This window comes from Camarhynchus parvulus, chromosome 7 (genome assembly GCF_901933205.1).
Source record: "Camarhynchus parvulus chromosome 7, STF_HiC, whole genome shotgun sequence".
Taxonomy (NCBI): domain Eukaryota; kingdom Metazoa; phylum Chordata; class Aves; order Passeriformes; family Thraupidae; genus Camarhynchus; species Camarhynchus parvulus.
Genome location: NC_044577.1, coordinates 7,064,294 through 7,085,989, shown reverse-complemented (window position 1 = coordinate 7,085,989; position 21,696 = coordinate 7,064,294). Strand labels below are relative to the sequence as shown.

The 21,696-nt window shown below is 39.0% G+C and overlaps 1 protein-coding gene across 6 annotated transcripts in view; it reads right to left on the bottom strand.

Annotated features, from left to right (window-relative positions):
• Window positions 1-1,650: 1,650 nt before the first annotated feature.
• Window positions 1,651-21,696, bottom strand: part of GULP1 (GULP PTB domain containing engulfment adaptor 1) — a 141,168-nt gene continuing 121,122 nt past the window's right edge. For 5 of the 6 annotated variants that reach the window (XM_030952279.1, XM_030952283.1, XM_030952282.1 and 2 more), the window contains one exon: window positions 17,050-20,053. In XM_030952279.1, the coding sequence (XP_030808139.1) occupies window positions 19,742-20,053 (312 nt within the window). In that variant the 3' untranslated portion in view covers window positions 17,050-19,741. The other variant, XM_030952284.1, reaches the window with a different exon arrangement.

The window sequence follows — 21,696 nt, the reverse complement described above, 5'->3', positions numbered from 1 at the left end:
TGAGACCATGCCTAGTTCCACAAATTGAAAATTAATCCTCATAATGAAGTCTCAGAGCCAGCCCCATTCCTAGGCACATTCAATCACCTCTGGGATTACACGACCACACTTCTGCAAGTGTGAGAATTTCTCCATTCCATCTGTGAAGCCAGAATGGAATATAATTCCTGTCACCACATGAAAGATTTTATCTTTACCAATTTGAGCAATTTGATCAATTTTATGTTTAGCACAAATCCCATCTATCACATGGAAGGGCAAGAGCCACCTGCAGACCCGCTGGAAGCAAAGACAAGTTAGGCCAAGAACACCCTGCAATGATGCTCAGAGATTTATCAAAGGTTAAAAAAAGAAAACCCCAACTCACCATATTTCAGCTGTTTGACTTCATAACTCTAACCTAAGCCGCTCATTCACTCAGATATACCGTGATAGGCAGGTAGGAAGAAAAAATTAGTTCATATCATAGGAAAACAAGGAATGTAAAGAATCCTGTTTCTAGATGTTAATATAGCTTGGTATGACAGGCCAGGAGAGTTGCTGGACATTCAAGTGGAACCAAAAACTACTATTACATGTCCAGAAGTGACACAGCCACAGTTAGCATGGTCAGCAGAGTGATCACAGTTTATAGAAGAAAAAAAACAGAAATGGAAGAAAAAAGCATCCAAAAGAAAGAAAAAAGTGTTGGCAAAACAGGCAGCATGAAGCTGAATAAAATACATGAAGTATTTTACTTTTGTTGCAATTTACAAGTAAAAAAGGGTCTTGTTCCTGACCATATCTCTAACCTAGTAGATGGTGTGTGTTTCTCTCTATAGCAAGACAACTCCCACAACCAACACTGTGCTGTGAGCAGCAGCAGCATCCCCCTCCCTCTGAGCAGAGTAAGAACGGTGGCCCAGGCTCCTCTGGCTGCTCCAGCCTGGTATTTCAAAGCAGCAGTGCAGATGTGGCACAAGGTGCTGCTTTTCTGCCTGGGAGAGAACACTGACAGCAGCAGGGAAGGACAGCTCGTGCTCACAGCTCACAGGAGATGGTGATGTGTGCTCCTTACCTGCCAGCACCCATTCCCATGGGTGTTCAAGCCCCACTGCCACAAATCCAAGTGCTTAGATGGGTTTTGAGCATTAGCTTGAAGGGAAGTTTTACAAGGGAAGAAATTACCAGATGGTTTCAGATGACTTCTCTCAGAAGTGCTGACACCATCTGCAGCAGCCTGTGCCATTAACAAGCCTGGGTTACAGAGATTGTTTTCTAAGCTCAGGAAAACTTCAATTATTATTCTTCCCTCCTTAAATAGTCAGTCAGCAGCCAAGTATATTGAGCAGAGAAGTATGGGCGAAGAAAAGACAAAAAGAAAAGTCAATTAAATCCAGGAAGCACTGCAGAGAGAGTTACTCCCTAATTGTCAGTGTTATACAGCCGTATTTAGAACAAGATTTTCCTCTGCTGATTGCAGATTAGCCCAAACTCGGTAATAAAGTCATTCTACCCTGTCTGAGATCAGATCCTTTCCAAAGGTGACTTTTAACCCATTCCAGCACTAAACCCTCTTTTGTGGCAGATCCAGCCCAATATTTAAGCACCACCCCACCCTACCTTCCAGCTGGGCATTTTAGTGAATGAACACTGTGTTCTAGGAGGCAATTTATTTAAAAACATTTATTTTAGGCAAAATTAAACAGACATTTGAGATTACATAGAAATACAGTTTCCAATTGGATCACATAAAAATTAAAAATGCACTGTTGTGTTGATTTAAGTATTTTTGTATGTATTGACCAGGTATATAAGATTTAACCATGCCATTTGCAGTCAACTATCATAAAAATCTGTAACGAAAAAGGTTTCTTAAAATGTGCAAATATTATATTAGTGTTACCATTGATAATAAATGACCACTAAATAGATGCTTATTATGTAAAGCTTTTTAAAGTACAATAAAAATACAAATTCTATTTGTTAAAAAAGGCCATTGCTATGGCTACTAAACATCCTCATTATACAAATTCGAAAATACTATATGACAAACAAAATTATAAAGACTTTTCTTTATGAAACATATACTATTCTATTTGTTAGTGATTTCATATATTTTTTATATATATATTTCTCTATAATACTCTATATGAATGATGAACTCAGAATGAGAGAGAGGAAGACAAATGTAATGTAGGATGTTAAGGCCCCAATCCAGCAAGGTACCTGAGGATGTGTCAAACCCAGCAAAGGAATAATCCCATTCTTTTAGAGGACTCCAAAGGCACATGCACAAGTACTTTGTTGAACAAGGCATAAAAATACTCGTGATGAAATTGAAAAATGTGGTTTTGGTGTAAACTGTGACTCTTAAGGACAAAATTATAAGTGCCAGCAAAAAGCCTCTTACAAAAAAAAATCTGAAAATTTTGAGGGGGGTTTCCACATTTTTATGCTTTGAAGGGAAAGTACTAAAGGTTGGAAAGTTTTTGAATTAAACTCATGATAATAATTTTCTGAGATAGCTTTAAGATGGTGTTTTATTGCTTATGAGAAAGATTAATGAAGAGTATGCATAGACATGTCAGCATTCATCTCGCCAGCAGCTGAGAATTTTGGTGTGCAGGTATTTCTGTAACATGAACACACCCAGTGGGTTTGTTCATAACAAAGGACTTAGAGTTGTTTCTCTGCAGAAATTAAAGACATGGAACAGTAAAGAAGAGAGTAAAAGAATTATACTCAACAGAGCCTGTCTGTAAACACTCAGGTGTTGAAAGTAATTACAGAACTGAGCCCAGTGCCTGCTTATACACAAAATTACACAAGTTCCTAAGTAAATGCAGGACCATAATCTTCCTTTTAAGTTATGGCTAGCATGTAATGGATTCCAAGATATATACTTTACACTTCAGCTATAAAATATCAAAACAAAGGGCAGTTGCTTTGCCATTCTGCAATTTAGCAGTTCTTCTAGGCTCATTAAGCACTAATTAGCAGACTAGCAACTTGTTGGTTTCTCAAACATGAATGAAGGACCTAAAATCTGGATTGTATAAACTAATGACATCAGACATACAGGGTAGTAACCACACACAGTGATGGAAATCAATCACACTGCATCCAGATTTACTTTTGAAGCATATAGTAATGGTTAGCATTTTATGCTTTTTTCACTGCAAATTGAATTTTTTGTAGCAGATATTAATAATTTTACTGCTTGAATATTAAATAATACCTTAAAAGCATAATTTCAAAATGCTGCCAGGTAAAGTATTATGTAGAATTCATGCCTGCACATTTGCAGAGAGAGAGACAGAGAGAGAGGTATGAGTGACCTTTCTGAAGAACTTCTCCAAGCTAATAGCCATAAAGCATAGTAAACTTGGGCCAAAATGTGACAGAAAGAAACACAACAGCATAATTTCATCCATAATTCATAAACAAATACAACTTTTTACATTTGTACAGGGAAAGACTGGAAATAAGTTGAATTTTTACAGAAGCAAGCCTCACAAGAGTTTACATGTTGAAAAAAGCAATTTTTGGCACATGGATAGTATCTGTGAGTACGTGTTCAGAAATAAAAAAAACCCACTGTGGAGGAAATTCACATCGACTTTCTTGGCATCAGCACCTGCTGTCTAGTGGGTCAAGACAAAATACTGTGCCTTCAAGAGTTAATCCCATTTTGAACCCCTCCTGCAATGAAACAAGACATCATTAGTAAAGAGCCAAGTGAGTTCTGGAGGATTACATTCTCCTTGTAAAAACATTTAAATCCAAGCATATCTTTAGGCAGACAAACTGCAATGATACTTCAGCCTGAATTCACAAATATTTACATTATTTGGTCAGCCACTTTTTCGTAAGTCTTAGCGGCTAACTCATAAAAGATGCACACCATGCAAAAGCATAGCTACAGTATGTACATAAGTGAAGAAAATATTATAGAATAACAATATTGAATATTCTTGTCTATAGGTTGACAGAAATCCAACCAAGTTTGACTTGCACCATGTTGTTCCTGAGTAATATTAAAGAAGATTTATATTGGAAAGTAGAGGTATGACATGGACATTGTTACTGATACAAGGTGTCTCCTACGTTCTGTGGTGCTGTAAGAGCAGCCCAACAAAAAGTGCTGACTACCCCACCTCAGAGGGTGCTCTGAATTGCTCCCAGTGCTGTTAAAGTGACATTTACTGCTGACTGCCATCTAAGCTTAATGAAAAAGGCAGACAGAATCATACTTGCTCAACTGCAACTGCAGAAACTGTGCCTTTTAAAGGCATGTAACTCAGTAAAATAAAACACAGTGGTACTTTGGAAGTGCAGTGAGTTGCTTTAAAAGTTCACACCAAAATTCCTGAGTTTGCTCACATTCATTTTATCAATAGAAACACAAAAAAGATTATAAGCCGGATGCTACCACGTCCTCTATGGAAAAGAAATTCATTCTACAAATACTTTTTATTTTGTATGCTTTCATAGATGCTTAGCTTGCTAAAAGTACTTCGTTCATACCAGTCCTAAAGTAACAACTGCACTTTTAATACAGGAAAACCACTCTTATTTTCATTTCTCTTTTTGCATTAAAAGAAGCTGAATAATTGTGGCTTGACCCTCAAAAGTCACCTTGGAGTCAAGAAAATTTCAGTCTGTTGGGTGAAAGTACTTTGAAGGTTTAAGCAATTGGAAACGGGGTTCTGACTAGAAATGCCATGCCATCAACTCCATGGCAGCTGTAGCAGTGCTCTGTTCAGTGAGAGTGTTGATTGTGTGCTATGAAATCAATAACAGCTCCTTTCATCAAGGAAATATCTTGTAAACAAGATAAATCTTTTTGTAAAACCATCTGTGTGGGGATTAGGCACAAACTCAAGTCTTTCCCTCACATGCACAGCAGTACCTTAAGACCATACCTTTTGGGCTTAGAAGATAAATCCCAAGTCAAACCAGCTTAATTTCAAACAAATTCAAATCACAGGCTAACACTTGAAAAGTGTATGAATATCTAAAACCCTGCCAGCTACTGCTATCAGGAGAATAATATGGAAAAACAGAACAAACCTCCTGGCAATACTTACTAAACAGTCTGAGAATTTCCAAGTAAAAGCTGCAGTTTCCTAAAGGCAGATCCATACCATAAGAAGCTGAGCAAGTAGCAGCACTGAGGTGTTAACATTCCCCAACTGTGCTACCCAGTTTGCTCTACCTGGGTGACACAGTGCTGCCAAGGCTCACTAGTATATTTAAGATTTTTCCTTTTTTTTTTCTCTGCATTTTCCAAATGATTAAAAGGAAGAACATTAAATGCAGAAGACATTTCAAGCGAACAGTAGGTGAAATTCCAAGTGAAACACATCCTGTTACAAACAGACAGTGTTCACATCCCCAAAGGGTAAATTAATTGATGTAACTGCAGTCAAAGGAGGACTGCTTACCTAGAAGGAGAATTCAGAGAATTAGCCCTAGGGTCTAATCTGTAACATTTTAAACCCTGCAGTTACAGCGTGCCTAGGATGCTCAACTTCCGAAGTATCCGAAGGCTGCTTCCACTTTTGAGTTTGTAAAGGGATACAGCAATAAGGGACTGTTGTTGGTGCTTCAACCAGAGGTTGCTTGATGTGCTCCAACAGCAGAAATCACCAACAACTGGTTTGACAAGGATAGAGACCTTCATCCTGAGCCAGCCAGAGCCTTCACTGAACATCCATCTCATTCCTGTCCACTCTAATTTTTATCTTATTTTTACTGTTAAGCACAGTTTGCTGGTGTCTTAAGTGGCTTCACTTCCAGTGCCCTCTTTCCAGCAAGCAAAGAGGAAATCAGATGATGCATTTTGGAAATACACTCATCTCACTGCACTTACGTTGAGCATGTCAAGTTTTTTCCACACAAACTGATATTCTGTCCCTTAGCACTTTGCTTGTGTTTGCTATGACTTAGAACTATTTCCACTTTCTTGAAGAACCGTGGCCTCCTTGGCCTTTCCTTCTGCAGCTTTACTCCAGCCACTTCCCCCCACTCCTGTTTAGTCCTTCTCAAGCTGTGATATTTTGCATTTAAAACAATTCCATTTCCACATATTTGCAATGTGATCAATGCTAATCTGTTCAGTAGAGATTGCTGCTCTTTATGGATCATAATGATTAAAAAAGCTTTTTAACTTTATTACCAAAATGAACTGTCTATGCTGAAATAAATCAGTGCTGTGGTTGCCAGGTGCTGTTCCTGAGAACAACAGCTCATGCACCTTCCTGTCTGTAACAGGGACATGGCATTTCCATGGTCACTTCTGAGCCACACCAAACCCACGACCATCAATGTCAGATTCTGCACTTCCAAGCAGCCTCAAACTTCCATGACAACCACTAGGCCAAAAAGCCCAACAGCACAGGGAGACATCAAAGCAATCCAGGTGGCCAGATGGGCATTCCTTTCATTAAAGGAATGTAAAATCTAGATTTTTTTTTTCTCTTGGATATTTAAGTGGAAGACATGAAGTGAATTTTCAGGGAATGCTGAAAAAGGCCACGCCATGGCGCTGGCCAGGACAGCGAACAAGAAGGGCTATAAAGAGTGCATCTATACTGTGCCTTTTTTTTTCTGTGTTTGTGTCCTCCTCAAGGAGCTTTTTTACTTTAGAGGCATTTTAACACAAGGACTGAGCAGTTTAGTTACCTACTAAGTAATGGTATTGTACTAAGGGATGTGATTGATGTCCTAAAGAGAGGAGCAAAGCTTGTTTTCACTTAGCTCAAAACCAATCCCTGTTCCAAAACCAGCCTTTTTCTGGAGTCAAGGATAGAAAGATGTGAGCTACTCTGGTTAAAACCATAAGCAGTACAAGACAAAGAACTTGCACTTTATCAGGAGATAAATTTGCCAGAGTCAATCAGAAGTTCACTCACTTATCACTTCACAGTGACTTCTCTCAATGAGCTTAAGTCAGCACAAACCCAACGAAGCAATGACAAATTTACATATCTCTGAGAAGAGCATTTAGAGGGCTGAGCATAACTTATTTGAGATGGAAAGATGTCAAGTCTACTGACTGCTTCAGGGCATGCAGGGAGAATGGCTTGCAGCTCCTGGAAGCTTTCTGATATTAACTACCTTAAGATTTTAATAAATTAAAGCAGCTGCTGCTGGTGTGATTCATGATCCAGGGAAACTTCTCCTCACTGCAAGATTTCTGGGAAAGTAGATATTCATTTTATTAATGTCTGGACACAGTCAAAGTAAAGATGGAAATATGTTTCAGCATAAGGGTGCAGGGAAACAGGAGGTTGGACAGCCATCAGAAAGAGGCCTGAGCTATAAAAGTCACATCTCGGCAAATGTTTGAGTTTTAAGCTCTCCAAAAAGATCAACAGAGATTGGACTGAGAAATGGAATAGAAAGCTTAACTGTGAAATTTGGATCCTCACTGAAGTTTAAAAATAAGAGTGTTCCCCTAGAGGCCAGGGAACTTAATCTGATCTCACGAAGTTCAGAATGCAGGGTGCAAAGGAAAAGCACCCACTACACTCAAGAGCTGATTTTCCAGTGCCTCTTCTGCGCTGGGCTCTCCTCTCCCACTTTGTTTCCAAAAGCACAAGGCCAGATCAGGACACCTTTTCTGCACATGGGGTGTGTGTGCTGAGGCACCTCACATGTTCCTCACAAGAAACAGGCTAAGAGAGTCTGGACTGGGCTGCTCCAATGAGGCTGGCCCATCCTCACTGCAGGCTGAGCTGCATTCAACACCACAGTGCAGGAAGTTTATACCTGGAGCTATTTGCTAGGTGTCTGTAAAACACTTACCTTCACAGATCTAACAGAATCCATAATTACTGAAACCCAGGCTGTGCTTCCATAATGCAAAGATGACAGATTCATTCACTTTGCATTTCACACAATAAGAGAAGCCCACATTTCTCTTCCACATTTCTCATTGCTGGATTTCCAGAGCATGTTATGTTCTGTGCTCTCACCTTCCTCAAAGGCTGTGTCTAACAGCTGTTGAGACTAGCACAGCTGCTTCTGCTCCTTGAAAAGCTTTAAATCAATATGTTCAAACAAAGACTTGCTCTCAAATGTGGTTGTACTAACACAATCTCTGCACTAAAGGTTTTGCTTAAGCCATTTTACTAGTGACAATCTGATAATGACAACTGGAGATTTCACAAGTACACAGGGAACACAAAAAGCAGTGAAAACAAAGGCTTAGTATTAGCACCTGGCAAGACAGAGTAAAGAAAACAACCATCAGCTGTCCTAACTTAGAGATTGTAGACCCCTAAAAATGAAAATGGCCCTGACTCAGAGTTCTATACACAAAACATAAATCTTGAAATTTTGATACATAAACAAGTAGACATAAAAATAGGAACACAAGACAAACACGTGCACATTTCAATTGTAAATGCTTTAAATACCATTATTAAAATATGATATACCAACCATCGCTGACGCTGTGCACCCAGGAAAGCACAAGAAGATAAAAGAGACATTAGGAAAAACATGTTTCAATCATGTATTTTGCTCTGGCTCAAGGTAGAATATGGGGGTTTTTCATACCCTTGAAGCTGTACACTTGTTCTCAGCTGGATCATAAAAGTCAAGTTTTGTGCCCACATAAAGGCCCACTAATTAATTTTTAGTGAATGGCTGATATGCTGGGGGGGAGTGCCTTTCTTCACAACAGGACACAGTAACACTCTAATGCTTGGGGGTTTTGTTATTGACTGGTTGTCTCCTTTTTTTAGATCAAGAGAGTACAAACAATGATGGGAGATTTTCATTTCATGACTTCAAACATATTTGATAAATACCTTTACTACTCCATTGCCTGATTTTTTTATGAGTACAGCACCCTGTAGTGTTATAAGCAAACAATTCCAACTATTGTTAAAATATTACCTGTATAGGAACATGTAATATTATATTACCTGTTATATTATATTAACTTAATATGTGACATTTAAATATTGACATACCATTATTAGTGGTAACCACAGTTGCTACCATTTATTTTTCCCTAACACAATGGAAATGTTGGTAATATCTCAATGGGAGGTGCTGTAAGATTTGAGGTTTGTTTTCAAGGGCTTGGTAACAACATTATGGCATTCACAAAACACCAGCATGTTGTTGGAATTGCAAAGAGGACACGTTTAGCTTTTAGCTGCTCTTTGAAATTATATGGAGGACCAAGAAGCTAAATTTCTTACTTCACTGTGAGTAGAAGTGGAACCATCCTGAACTGACAAAGAAAAGGAAATGTACTCAGGAAAATGAAATGGTATTTCAATCTTATTTAAGTCACTTTAAAAAGCCTCTGCTGCTCTCTAGGCAGGAGACAGGAACAGAAGGAGCCTGAAAGCAAATGCTCTTGGACTTTGTTGGCTCCTAAGAGACAAGAGGGCTGGAAACCCTGGGAACATGTTCTGCTGAGGAGCCAGGATCCTAGAAATTGAAATTTCCATTATTTCCAGCCTCTTCTTTTGCTGGCAGGCTGCTTAAAAAATACTAGAGATAAGCTGGCAAGGAACTAGAAGTTTTGAAAGTCTGACTGCAGAGCATCACTTGTTCCAAAACTTGAGGACTTTCTCCTAGAATTGTTTCACAATTGGGTCAATAACTGAATGGATGATGTTGAGCGTTTCAGAATCAACAAACATTTTCTGATAAAAACACAACAGTTCAGAATTCTTGAATCAATTCTCAAGGGTTTAATTGCTCCAGGGTGCCATAGAGCTGTTTTTAAAGGCAGCAAAAAAATTGCCATGGCCTCAGAAGCACCTAAGTCTGCCCAATGCTGTGAGAAACCAAAGCGATGCCATTGAGGAGGGTACATTGAGATGGTGGAGATTGCTGATGGTGGGATCTGAAGGGCTCTTGGCTCAGCTCTCTTTTTCAGCTCTCTCAGTCCCTTGCCAGGTAACAGCTCCCAAACCATTTTGGTTACACTGCTGAGAAATTCTTCATTAGTGTAGCTGACTCTATTGGTACCAGGTGGGGCTCTTGAGGCAAACCCAAACTCCAGCTCAAAGACCAGGAGATAAACTTACAGAAGGAATAGTCAGAAATAGGGGCTTGTGCGTGCATTGGTGTGTGCTTTGTGGAACACATTTTCAGAATATGGCAAGCATGTATTTCAAGAATGGGCACACAGCCAACAAAACCCACATAAGACAGTAGTTACCTGCATCTCATCTAGTTTGGACTGAATGTCTGGAGGGAAATCTCCTGCTCCACAGCTAAAAGGGTCAAAAGGTTCTGCTCCAAAAAGGTCTCTCTCTGCAACGACAGAAAAGTGAGTCACTGGGAGAACAGGTATGGGCTACAACAACAGTGCTCTGAAAAAGCCACCTCACATCTCCTGAGCTGAGCAACAGCACCACCAGATATGCCACTCATTAACCACAACTTTTAACATCCCAGTAGGCAAGCCAGCTCTTGGGCAGTTTCCCAAACCTTAATACTCAAATGTTTTTCCAAAAACACCACTGCACTTCTGTTTAAGCCTCTCTTGATCTTCCTTTAATGCTTGTGCCTTCCAGAGATCCGGTGAGAAGTTGCTGTTCTTGGAAGAGGGCACCATGTACTGACATGTGCTCTGGAGTCTGTGTAGAAGGAGTTTCAAAAAGGTAGAGGAAGCAACTGGACATGAGTTGCCAAATTTCATTTCTATATTATGTCAACAGCAAATTACTAACCAATTAATCTTGGTGTCACCTGTCTGCCACTCCTCAGGTTAAGGATGTTTTTGTGATACAAGCAAATATTCTTACTCAGGCAAGGCAAGGCTCATGTTTGATACAGTTCCTCAATGAACAACTAGCAGTAATTAAAACTAAAAGCTACCAGACTTTTAAAATCTTAGATCAGATCACATCAAGATAGAAAAAGTAATTTAAAAAAACCCCCAAAACCACAACAGGATCATGAATTGTCATGCTAAAATTCCACTAAATTTGGGTGCATAAATAGAATGATTGCAAATTTTCACTTTCTCAATACCAAAAGTTTCTCACTTTTTCTTAACTGCAGTTTGCATTCTATTGGTCAAAGGGAGTGTGATGTTTCTTTTTTATGTCTGGGTAAGAAGAAACACCTCCAATACAACTGGGTTCTTTTCTCATATTAGACCAGTATAGTTCTTTATATCTGCCTGCTCAAATATTTTTTGGTTTTTCAGGTTTTGGGTGTTTTTTCCTCCTTCTTAGTAATGGATTTTTCTTTCCTACAGTTAAAGGCTCCATCTCTAGACAGTTTTCACATCTCACATTGGATTAAACTACAGCAGTTAAAAATAACCCAAAAAACTGCTAACCAAACCCCACTGATAGCAGAATTTACAGAACCAAGTTCCTACACCTTGTCACTGGTGGAGAGAAAACCAGAACCATGAGGAGATATCCCCTCTCCTAACTTTCATGGCTCCCTAGCAAGAAACCTGACACTCTACCTGCCTCAAAACAATTTTAGTTTTAGAGTGTGACAGTAAGGGGAGCAATAACAACCCTGAAGTGACTGGACAGTTCAGCACAAAATTCACCCTTAACACCTGAGGTCTGGGTGACAATTGACTGCTGAAGCCACTCTCCCCATTGCAGCATTCCCAGTCCTGTTATCAGTGGTGCAGCACCTGCCTACAGCTGCACAGCTGGTTTGATTTTGGCATCCTTGGAGGCAGAATTTCACACCTGTGTTCTCTGGGTTCTTCAACAGTTATTGTGCATATCAGTCTGTCAGGGCTTTGCCCTTATCAATTAGGTGTTATCAGGCTGCACAGCAGGCATTTTAAATTACTGGCAACTACCATCATGTGCTCCCACAATAAAGTACAGAAATTCCCATGATAAAGTACAGAAATTTGGGCAGAACTTGATGGATTACATATTTAAAAAACTGTGGCTAAGCAGCTACAAACTGTCACACGGGACCAGGAGATGGCCCAGATAAGAGAGCCTTATTCCAAGAGTCCTCTAGAGCCAAGAAGAAATCCAGTCTTTCCTGGCAAAGGCAGACCACCTGCGTGCAAGAGAGACTTGAACTTGGATAATCTAATGTAAAAATTGGGTTCTCCCTCATCCTTTGCCTCTTTCACAGCCAAAATGGGTCTGCTCCAGTATAACCAGTGTCCTGAAATGCTCTGATGCTCCCAGCAAATAACCTTCAGATGTGTAGCAGCTTTGACTTGCAATCTAACCTCTACTGGGCAAAAAAGTGATTCTACTTTATAACCCTCAACAGTCTATGGTTCATTGTGTAGGTCCATTTTCTTTCTTTTTACCTTTAAAAGGAGCTGACAGCTTTCTCTGTGGTCAGACAATTGAAAGCAGACAGTTCCAACACCAGGGCTTAGCAAACGTTCTATTGAATATATTTAGGAAAAAACAGTGAAGGACAAAACTCCTGCATGTAATTTGTACTGAATTATGACTTCTAATTATTTTTAAAAGCAAGTATTTTGTACACTGTTATGGCTATTATCTCATTCATGCCTTATTATTGGGCTTTTATTAATGAAAGCCCTTTTGAGCTCATTAGCAGGAGAACAGCAGAAGTTTTAACTCCTTTAATGTCACTCCTTCCTTTAATGTGAAAGACTTCTGAATTTATACTGTATACAAGGCAGAATTTAAAACCAACCAGAGTGTGACTTATTCCAAGTGACAGAGCCTAGTTAACCCTGCACAGAATCAAATTCAAAATAAAGAAGCATTACCTAGCTGGGTTTCTGTGCAAAGTTATTACTTGGGGAATTATCTCTTATCATAACTTGCCATCCATTCCAGCTGAAAAAGTTCGCAGAACAACTGCTTTTCTGCATTTAAAGTTTGAGTGTTATAAGGGGAGACTGCACTGCTAAGAGTCAGGGAGGCACAAAGTTCCATGGAATATTTTCAGTAGCACTGTCATCATTTGCCTTGAGAGCAAAAGCTGAAGAACATGTGTAAAATGGAGAAATGTGAAGATTTCATCCCTGCAGGGCTGGGATATTCCTTGGGATATCCATAAGCTTATCCACCAGTGTTCACTCCACTCATGATGGAGGGGGGGGTTCCTTTTTAGCACAGATGGGATAAATTAGTAACTTTTTATTTCAGGCCAGAGTATTTGCATGAAAATTAACTATAACAAGAATATCTTGCCTGGCACACTCCCCAAAATTACTGCAGCATAGACAGGCATTTCTTTCTCCAATAAACAGCAACCAGGAAGCCTTTGAAAATTATCCTTTCAAACAGTGCAAATAATTTCCTTTCCCTTTCTCATTCCTTTCTGGATGGAAATAAATTCACAGGCTGCAAAACTGACCCACAAATTCAAAAGTCATGAAATGTTACTGTTTTAGATCCTCAGCTCAAACCACAGGATAACATCAACAAGTGATAAATTCTTGGACCTGACATTTAGGAGAACAAACAAATACCGGAGAATAGCAACCTGCACTCTATGGTAAATTCAGAATTGGCAATTACTAGGCAAAAATACAAATATTTGGTTTTTCTGCTGCACTTGACATCCCAATCTCTAGCTCAGCTCTCATCCAGGCTCACAGCTATGCTGATATATGCTTTGCCCAGATGGAGCAGCTGTGGTGACAAAAATGAATCACACTTAGAGACAAGCACCCAAAGAAATATTTGGAATAAACTGAGACAGGGAAATCCAGAAAGCCTTTCATTTAGCTGCAGGCTACTCCATATTTTTTTTCTTTGGAAATTATTACAGCCATTATTCTGACAAAATACTCTTAAATATCTGCAGAAAAAGAGCACCTTGGAGCAGATTTCTGCATCTGCCAGTTGTGACCTTGGATTGTTCATGATGCATTTGTGTGAAATAAATATTGAACAATTCAGTAGAGAATAATCCTCTACAGTTCTTTTCTGAGATATGAAAATAATGCTGTACCAACAAGAAACATAAGTTAATTCCTCCTTCAATGAAATAAAATTAATGAACTAATTCTGACCATTCAGATAACTTACAAGAACATTTACAGCCCCTTACTCCATGAGGAAGAAGCAACATGCAATCTCTAGCATTGCATTTTTGGTTGCATTTCACTATGTTGCAATTATTACCTAAAGAGTCAGCGTGCATTTGACCAATCTGCAACCTCCTGCACAAAAGTTATGCCATTTTCTCCTTTAAATAAGTAAACCCTATTTGTTTGCTATTGCTGATACAGCCAGTACTGAGCAGACATTTACTGAATAGCCCTGCTGGAACATTGCTGAATATGAACTCAAAATCTCAAGATTCAATTAATTTTTTTAAGCCTAAATGCTTTGGAAATAGCTGCCTTTCAAAAATAAATAAATTAAAACAATCACTGTTGCTCTGCTCTAGTATTAAAGGTGGGGTATCTTAAACTCCATGCTGTGAGCTTGGCAAAGCCAGAGGTACCATTTACCACCCCACAGTTGTTTTTCCTGTGAAATTATCAAGGGAAAAACTGGTAAGTGAAATACTAACTATGGGCATTTGTCTGTATGGGAAACTGAACTATCATCCTGGTGCCAGAAATCACCTATGGAACCATTCCTTGGAGGAATGCAAAGTGCTTGGTATTGTTGCAGGTTTCCTACAAGTGCCCAGGTCTTTCTGGGGCACTGTTATTTTTGGCTGCTTTCTCAAAGTGGCCAGTGGATGAGTAAGATGGATTTTGGCTTTTAAAAGCACATTTTGCTTGAGCAGCACAAGTGCCCTCCCTGGGTAACAGGCTCCACTTAGGCAAAAGGAATAAAATGAGGTGATACTAACAAATAGATGGCAAACCCTCATCTTTCTCCTTCTTTACTACTGAATGTGAGAAAGGTGAAAGTTACAAAATTATAAAATCCAACAAAATCACCCTGTACTTTCACCAAATCAACTCTGCTTGAGCGCAGTGACAAAAAAAGTAGAGATAGGAAGAGGAAAAGACGATCTTAGAAAATGGAGACTCCAAACTTTGGCTCCTCTGGGTTGCCAGCCCTCTGACTTGTTCTGGAGAAAGAAATGCCAGCTTGCTGGTTCTGGCAGCAGTGACACCATGAAGCAGTGCATTATTGCACATTGTTACAGTAAGGGGACATTGCACAGCCTGAACGAGCTTATGGGAGCTGACCTTTCTCATATGGGACAGTAAAGCCCTTGTTTGATGATAAAATATTCCTCTCATGTTTTAGTGACACTCTGAAACATGCCAAAAAGCATCAACAGCTGACGAAGACAGTAATTTTCAACACAGAGTACTATGACACAGATTGAAAGAGCAGGGATCAAAAGTACAAAGACCATGATGGGCTTTGTAATCTCTCCCTGAAGTGGCATCTCTGAACTGCATCATCTCAGCTGAAGGCAAATCAGTGAAGCACAGAATCAGCAACTACTTTAAACAATGGATACCACTGTTAATAAGCAACTTCTTTTTTTCCCCCCTTGTATTACAAATCCCATATAGCTGGAATTTTCAAGATCCCTCAAGATCCTTCAAGATCTGAGTGCTGACTTCCACACGATTTCTATGGAACTGGGACACAATTTCTATGGAACTGAGGTAGGAGAATAGGTAAAAAAATAAAATCTTGACCTATAATTCAATTCAAGTTAAGTTACTATTCTTGAAGCTGTATATGTACATTTAGAGCTATTTTATGGCATTGAGTGTAGTTTCATAGAAGCAATTTTTCAATTATTTATTGCAAAGCCATAAAATTCTCTCAATAGAGCTGTTCTATTCTATTATTCTATTACAATATTCAAACATTATTTTAAATTATATGAAAATAGCTAATGCTGACTATACTTGATAGATGTAAAATTCTGTTAGTATACCTTTTGAGAATCCCACAGAAATTCATTAATTATTTTAAAATATTCTCTTTAAAAAAACCAGGGCTCTCTAATGAATTAAGAGTCTCAACATTTACTTTGTCTGTAGAAGGTGGCAGACATTCTGAGCAATGGAACCAAACAGTGGATCACATATGGGCTTGGAGAGGAAAGACATTCACTGACTGAAGTGATAAAATGCATTTTTGTTTTTGTGCACAGCTCCCATTCACAGCTGAAAATTCTACATCCCAGAGGCATGCCCCAAAACAGCACAATCTACTCAAATGTGTTCCAGATGGTGGCAGGCAGTAACATTAATGTCCCTTATTCACTCTAAAATAGGCATTAGGAACAGAAGACACAAACACAGACCCATATTTCCACAACCTCTAACATCACTTGTGCATGCCCCACTCTCCTCTCCCTCAAGGGATTTCCAAAACTTTTAAAAATACTTTCTGGACTCCAAAAAGATTTCCAGTGAGTTCAAGAACCTTACCCTAGATGCTTTCAAGCCTTTGCAAAATAAAATTGCTGTTGTTAATAACCTTTTGAAGACTTTTTAGGAGTGGTTGGAGATCTGGAGAGTTCATCAACTACAGCTAAACAAAGCTGTGCATGACATGAAAAGCAGTGTTGAAAACAGCATTCCAAGTCTCCTTGAGGGGTTTCTTCAGCTCTCCCTTGAGCATCACCATCACCATACTTACTCCACCTGCTGCCTTCCCCAGAAATGCAGGCTCTAGGTGCTAGAACTGTGGTTTGACAAGGAAAGAACTAACAGGAAGTTAAAGTATTCCTTGAAGTACAGAAAAGAGACTGTAAAAGAAAAGCCAAGTTAAAATCCCCAACCCAACTCCTTCCAAGTGTATATGTCACAGTTTCACAGTAAGTTTGTTTATAATGCAACTTGGCAGCAACATCAAGGACTTTGGGAGGATGGTATAAAGATGAAATGGCATTAGTGAACGTGATTTACAAAAACTGCATTTGGCTTTTCATGCAAAACGTACGTAAAACTTTAAAGATGCTTTATTAAAAAAAATAACGTAAGCAAAAAGTAGGTCAGTTGTTACAAAACTTACTGATCTCTGTAGATCTACTGGGTACTGGAGGAGGCTGTGTGCCATTGCGAGTAGGTGTTGATGACTGAGGGGATATGGGAGAAAAGGGAACCATATCAAAGATGTCAGTGGAGGGTGATTTAGGTGTCACACTGCCTGCCTACAATAAGGACAATAAATATTAGGGCAATGTTTCACATGAAAAAGATCACAATACTGAATTCTTCAGCATGCAGATAAGAGTCACATTTTGAAAAGTTAAAAACAACCATCAGCATGCAAACCCCAGCTCCTGACACCAAGCAAATGGCATTTGCAGTACAGACTCTGACACATGCTAACACTCCCCAGTACAAAAGCAGCATTGCAATTTCTCCATTTTCAGTTGAAAATGTATCCCAGTTACACCTGACAAAGCTGTGACAAGCAGCTCTCTTGCAGACATACGAGCACAGACACCTTCACGAGACCCAGTCGAGGTAATATGGCAACAACTGTGCTCTGCTCTGGAGAGCACAGAACCAAGTTCAAAGATACAATGCCAGTATTTTTGGTTTACTAATTCTTCTTTACATGATCTCTTATTTGGCAGCTTAGAGAAACTGATATGATCAAAGCTTTAAATGTGTTTTTCCATAAGTAATAATCTAAACATGATATACTGAATGTTAATATCCAAAATAAACCTTTTGTCCTCGAAGGTAAAACTGAAGAGATTTCATTCAAAAGGCACAGGAATTTGAAAGGGTTCAAAAAAAATACTGGGTGAGAAAGAAACCCCAAACCCCAATTACTACAGTTCTACAGCCATATTTGGTTTTGAATGGTTCATTCCTCCTGCCACCAGTCCACTACTTCAGGGCACAAGTGAGGCATAGTCAAGTTAAAATATAATGAACAGAGAGGATGAAACAGATAAAAACTGAGACTGACAAGCTGAAGGCAAAACTGGTTTGCATGTCATGTTATTGCTGAGGCAATACAGAAACCCCTTCACCCTGTGTGTTAGAAAGGCCAGCCAGGTACAGCAGAAGCCTGCAGCTTTGAAACAAGACTCAGTTTGCACAAACTATCCACGCAGAAATTTTGAAGCACAAGTTATATTAGTCACATGGATCCTTTTATTCAGAATACACAGATATGATAACCTGGCAAGCCGGCAGTCCTTAGCACTGCTTGTCCATGAGAGTCCCGTGGATAAACCCTTATTTTGGAATGCTGCTTTCCTCAGTGCCTGTGCTGCAGACCTGCAGCTGCCCTGGGACAGCTCACATCACAGATCCCTAAGCCAAGCCTAGAGGTAGCTCTGAACCACACTTATTTCTCTCTGGAAGTTCTCTGCACTGGCTTGTACAAAACAGTACTGATTCACAGCCTTCCTCTGAATGCAATGTTAAAAGAGGAAAAAAACAGGGCTCCCAAGTCCTACATTTCCTAATTCTTGGAAGTTCTGTGATTCTTTGGAGTTTTGAATTAATATTTTAAATTTGGATTAATATTTTAAAATTGGATTAAGAGAGATTTATAACTGTTCAATATCCAAAAGAACCTGGGGTATTTCTTCACAGATATACAGACACATAGCAAGAAAAAAATCTACACTTAACATACTGCTTTTAGTTTTTTGCCTTTAAAAAAAATCTCTCAGTCATTGCTATTCCCAATCATGACCATAGGTGATTGACTTCATAAAAGAACCAGTTTTCAAGATTTTAACATATCCAGAACTTTACTGTCCTCAACTTGAGTTACTACTGGAATTTCAAAAATCATGTGTTGTGAAAAGATTTCGGAGCAGAGTTCAGACACCACAGGCTCCTGTTGGTGCCCATGGACCTTGCACTAACCCTGCAGAGAACCAGGATAATCCAGGTCTGGCAGATGGCTGGATGTCATCTGCTCCCACTCCAAGCAGGGCAATGGATGCACTGGAGCCAAAATAAACACAAAAAAGAAGCACACCCCTTCCTTCATCTGAAATTACTCTGATTGTAGATGGGCTTTTGTTGGCATCAGGAAGGTGGGATCAGGTTTAGGACATAAATAAATGCTTACATCAACCTCCATTTCCATCAACACCCATGAGCAACCCTAGGATATATTGGAGATCATATGTTCTAATGGAGAACCTTATTATTTGCTAAATGTTTATGGCTATCTAGAAGACAGGTAAACAACACTTCCATTTACTTATAAATGTGCCTTTTAGGCAAAAAAAGAAAACCCAAACTTTAGACTCATTTCCACTTTACCTTCAGCATTGTTGAAGTCACTTACTGGCCATTTTGATTCTACTGATATGGTTTAATTAAAACTAAGTGAATTAAGAAATGTGTATTTTGAATATATATGACAACAAGAAGCATTTTTATTTAGTGCACACATGCAGAAAGCCAGGATGGTCGCTAAATAAAGCCAAATATTACTTGCAAATGGAAGAAAAGTTGAGAATATAAGCACATGAATATGAAAAAGGAGGCAATATGCCCATTTCATATTTGAGAATAATTTTCAACCTTCATTTTGCACAGTTTTTATGAAGTGTTCTAAAAGTTATTTAATGGCTCATTGCTTTTCTATTAATTCCTGGGGGGAAGAAGCCCTTGAAGTTGGACCTTTAGAATTGTTTTGAGTTGCTACTCTTCATATAACAAATTTAACAAAAGATTGGCAGATTACAGAGATCATTAATTAATGAACTAATTTAAACACGTTGGAAAAGTAAGAATTTGTGTTTTGGGGATGGGAAAGAAAAAGCTCTGTAGAAGTAAGAGTGATTCTTCACAAATTCCATATTTTAAGAGTACCCCTAGAGAACCTAAGATTCATCTGCCCTACTCTTTAGCCACTGTACAAAATGCACATTTTTAATACAAGTTAATACACAACAGAGAACAAAAGAAAGCCAAAACTAAAAAACTAAAACTGAAAAAGCTTTTGCACAGCAAGATTACACGAGGTCTTGGGCAGCTGTATTCACTGGCAGGCTTTGGAAGACCACTTTTTGAAGGTGGTGGTATTAAGAATCCAGGTGGTAGTCTAGAGTCAGGAGAACTCCTAGGAGTAAGCGTAATGGAAGAGATATCTAAACAAGGAGGTGAATCCTCATTGTTACACCAGAAAAAAGTAGAGGGTCTTTGAAACATATGTTCATCATTATCACACTTTATGTGCAGCAGCTGAAAAGGAATCACAGAAAGAGAAAACATTCTGAGGAACAGAACGTGGTAATGTCAGGGAAAGAAGAATAAAAGAAACACATTTCATATTTCAAAAAAGCTTGAGAGCAACTTGCTGCTCAGTGCTATAGTTACAAGATATAGAACTTGAAAATACTTCAACAAAATATAAAGATATGCCACATTAAGAGGTAACCCAGTACCAACTGGAACAAAGACAGCTTGATCCTTGATCATTACACCAAATAAAAGAAAGTCAGGCATCTTTCCAATAGTGTGTGTGTGTGTGAGAGATGCCAAGAAATGTCTAAATCCAACAAGGTATCAGCAATCTCTCACATCTGCACTTGTAAATTAGCAGGTAGGCACAAGTCTGGGGAGAAGAGTTACTGTGCTGGTTAATGCACAGCTCAGACTTTTCTCTAACTGATTGAGGAAAAATCTACCATTTATATCCCACCAATGCTAAAAGAGCAGCTCATTATTGAACTAAAATCTTCAGAGGACAGTTTGATCTTAGGATCTTAACAGGAGGGAATGCACACTTGTGCGGAAAGTTCTTCCTGGCCACAGCCAAGAGTTCCACACCGAGAAGTCAGGAATTGCACCTGGGCTGGAGGTGTTCTAAACCCTAAAACTTAAACCCTAATTTTGGTATCTTAGGGTGTCTTAAACCTTAAACCCAGTCCTGCTTAAAGCCCTATGACTGGCCCAGGCTGAGGCAGTGGCAGATGAGTGCTGCATGAATTCTGAAGCTTGGTTTGCTCCCCTTGTAGCATTACACAATAGATATGTCATGATTATTTCATCAGAAGTTTGCATAACTCAGTAGAGCAGGATTCAATTATGTTAAACCAATTTTTTTCAGTGTTATGTAGAAAACAAAACATTTCATATCCTTTTAAAATGAGTCTCAGCTTCTTTCTTTACAGATTAACCTGGTTAAGGGTACAGGTGACCAGATGTAGTAACAATGCCATACTTGAGAATATCAAAACAACCCCAAAAATTCCCTACTCAAAACATGCAATTCAGCATTAAAGAATAAAAAAAAAAAAATTTTCATTCCAACTTCAAAATTTTCTATGCTGGAATTGTGAAATGGAGGGTTTGGAATGGTAATCAACTAAAAGAAATACAAAAACCTACAGAAGAGAATTCTGATTATTATTTCAAGAGTATCACCAGACTACAGGTAGCAGAGTTGCAGTGATACTGTGCATACTGCCATGGCATCCTTGCTGCTGTACATAACTATGGGAAAAAAACCCCAGCCCTCAGAATAATAAATGCTCAAAAAGACTAAACACAGTGTAATTAAGAAAGCCAAATACTCTCCTGAAATGCAAAAGAGCAAAGAAGGCATGGATGTCACATGAAAAATCACACAGAAAGCAGCAAAATGCACAAAGGACACCAAGCAGCAAAGCCATGAGGGTGATGAACACAAATCAAATCCAGGCAATGGAAAAATTCAGTACAAAACCAGAATACATAGCCCTGGTGTTATCTGAGCCCTGAACTGGAGCAGGCACAGGTCTCACAGTGACACTTAGGACACCACACACACTATGGGGTGGCAAGCTTCCTACAGCAGTTTTGGGAATGCACCTGCTCAGGACATGGATTTTCCCTGGGAATTC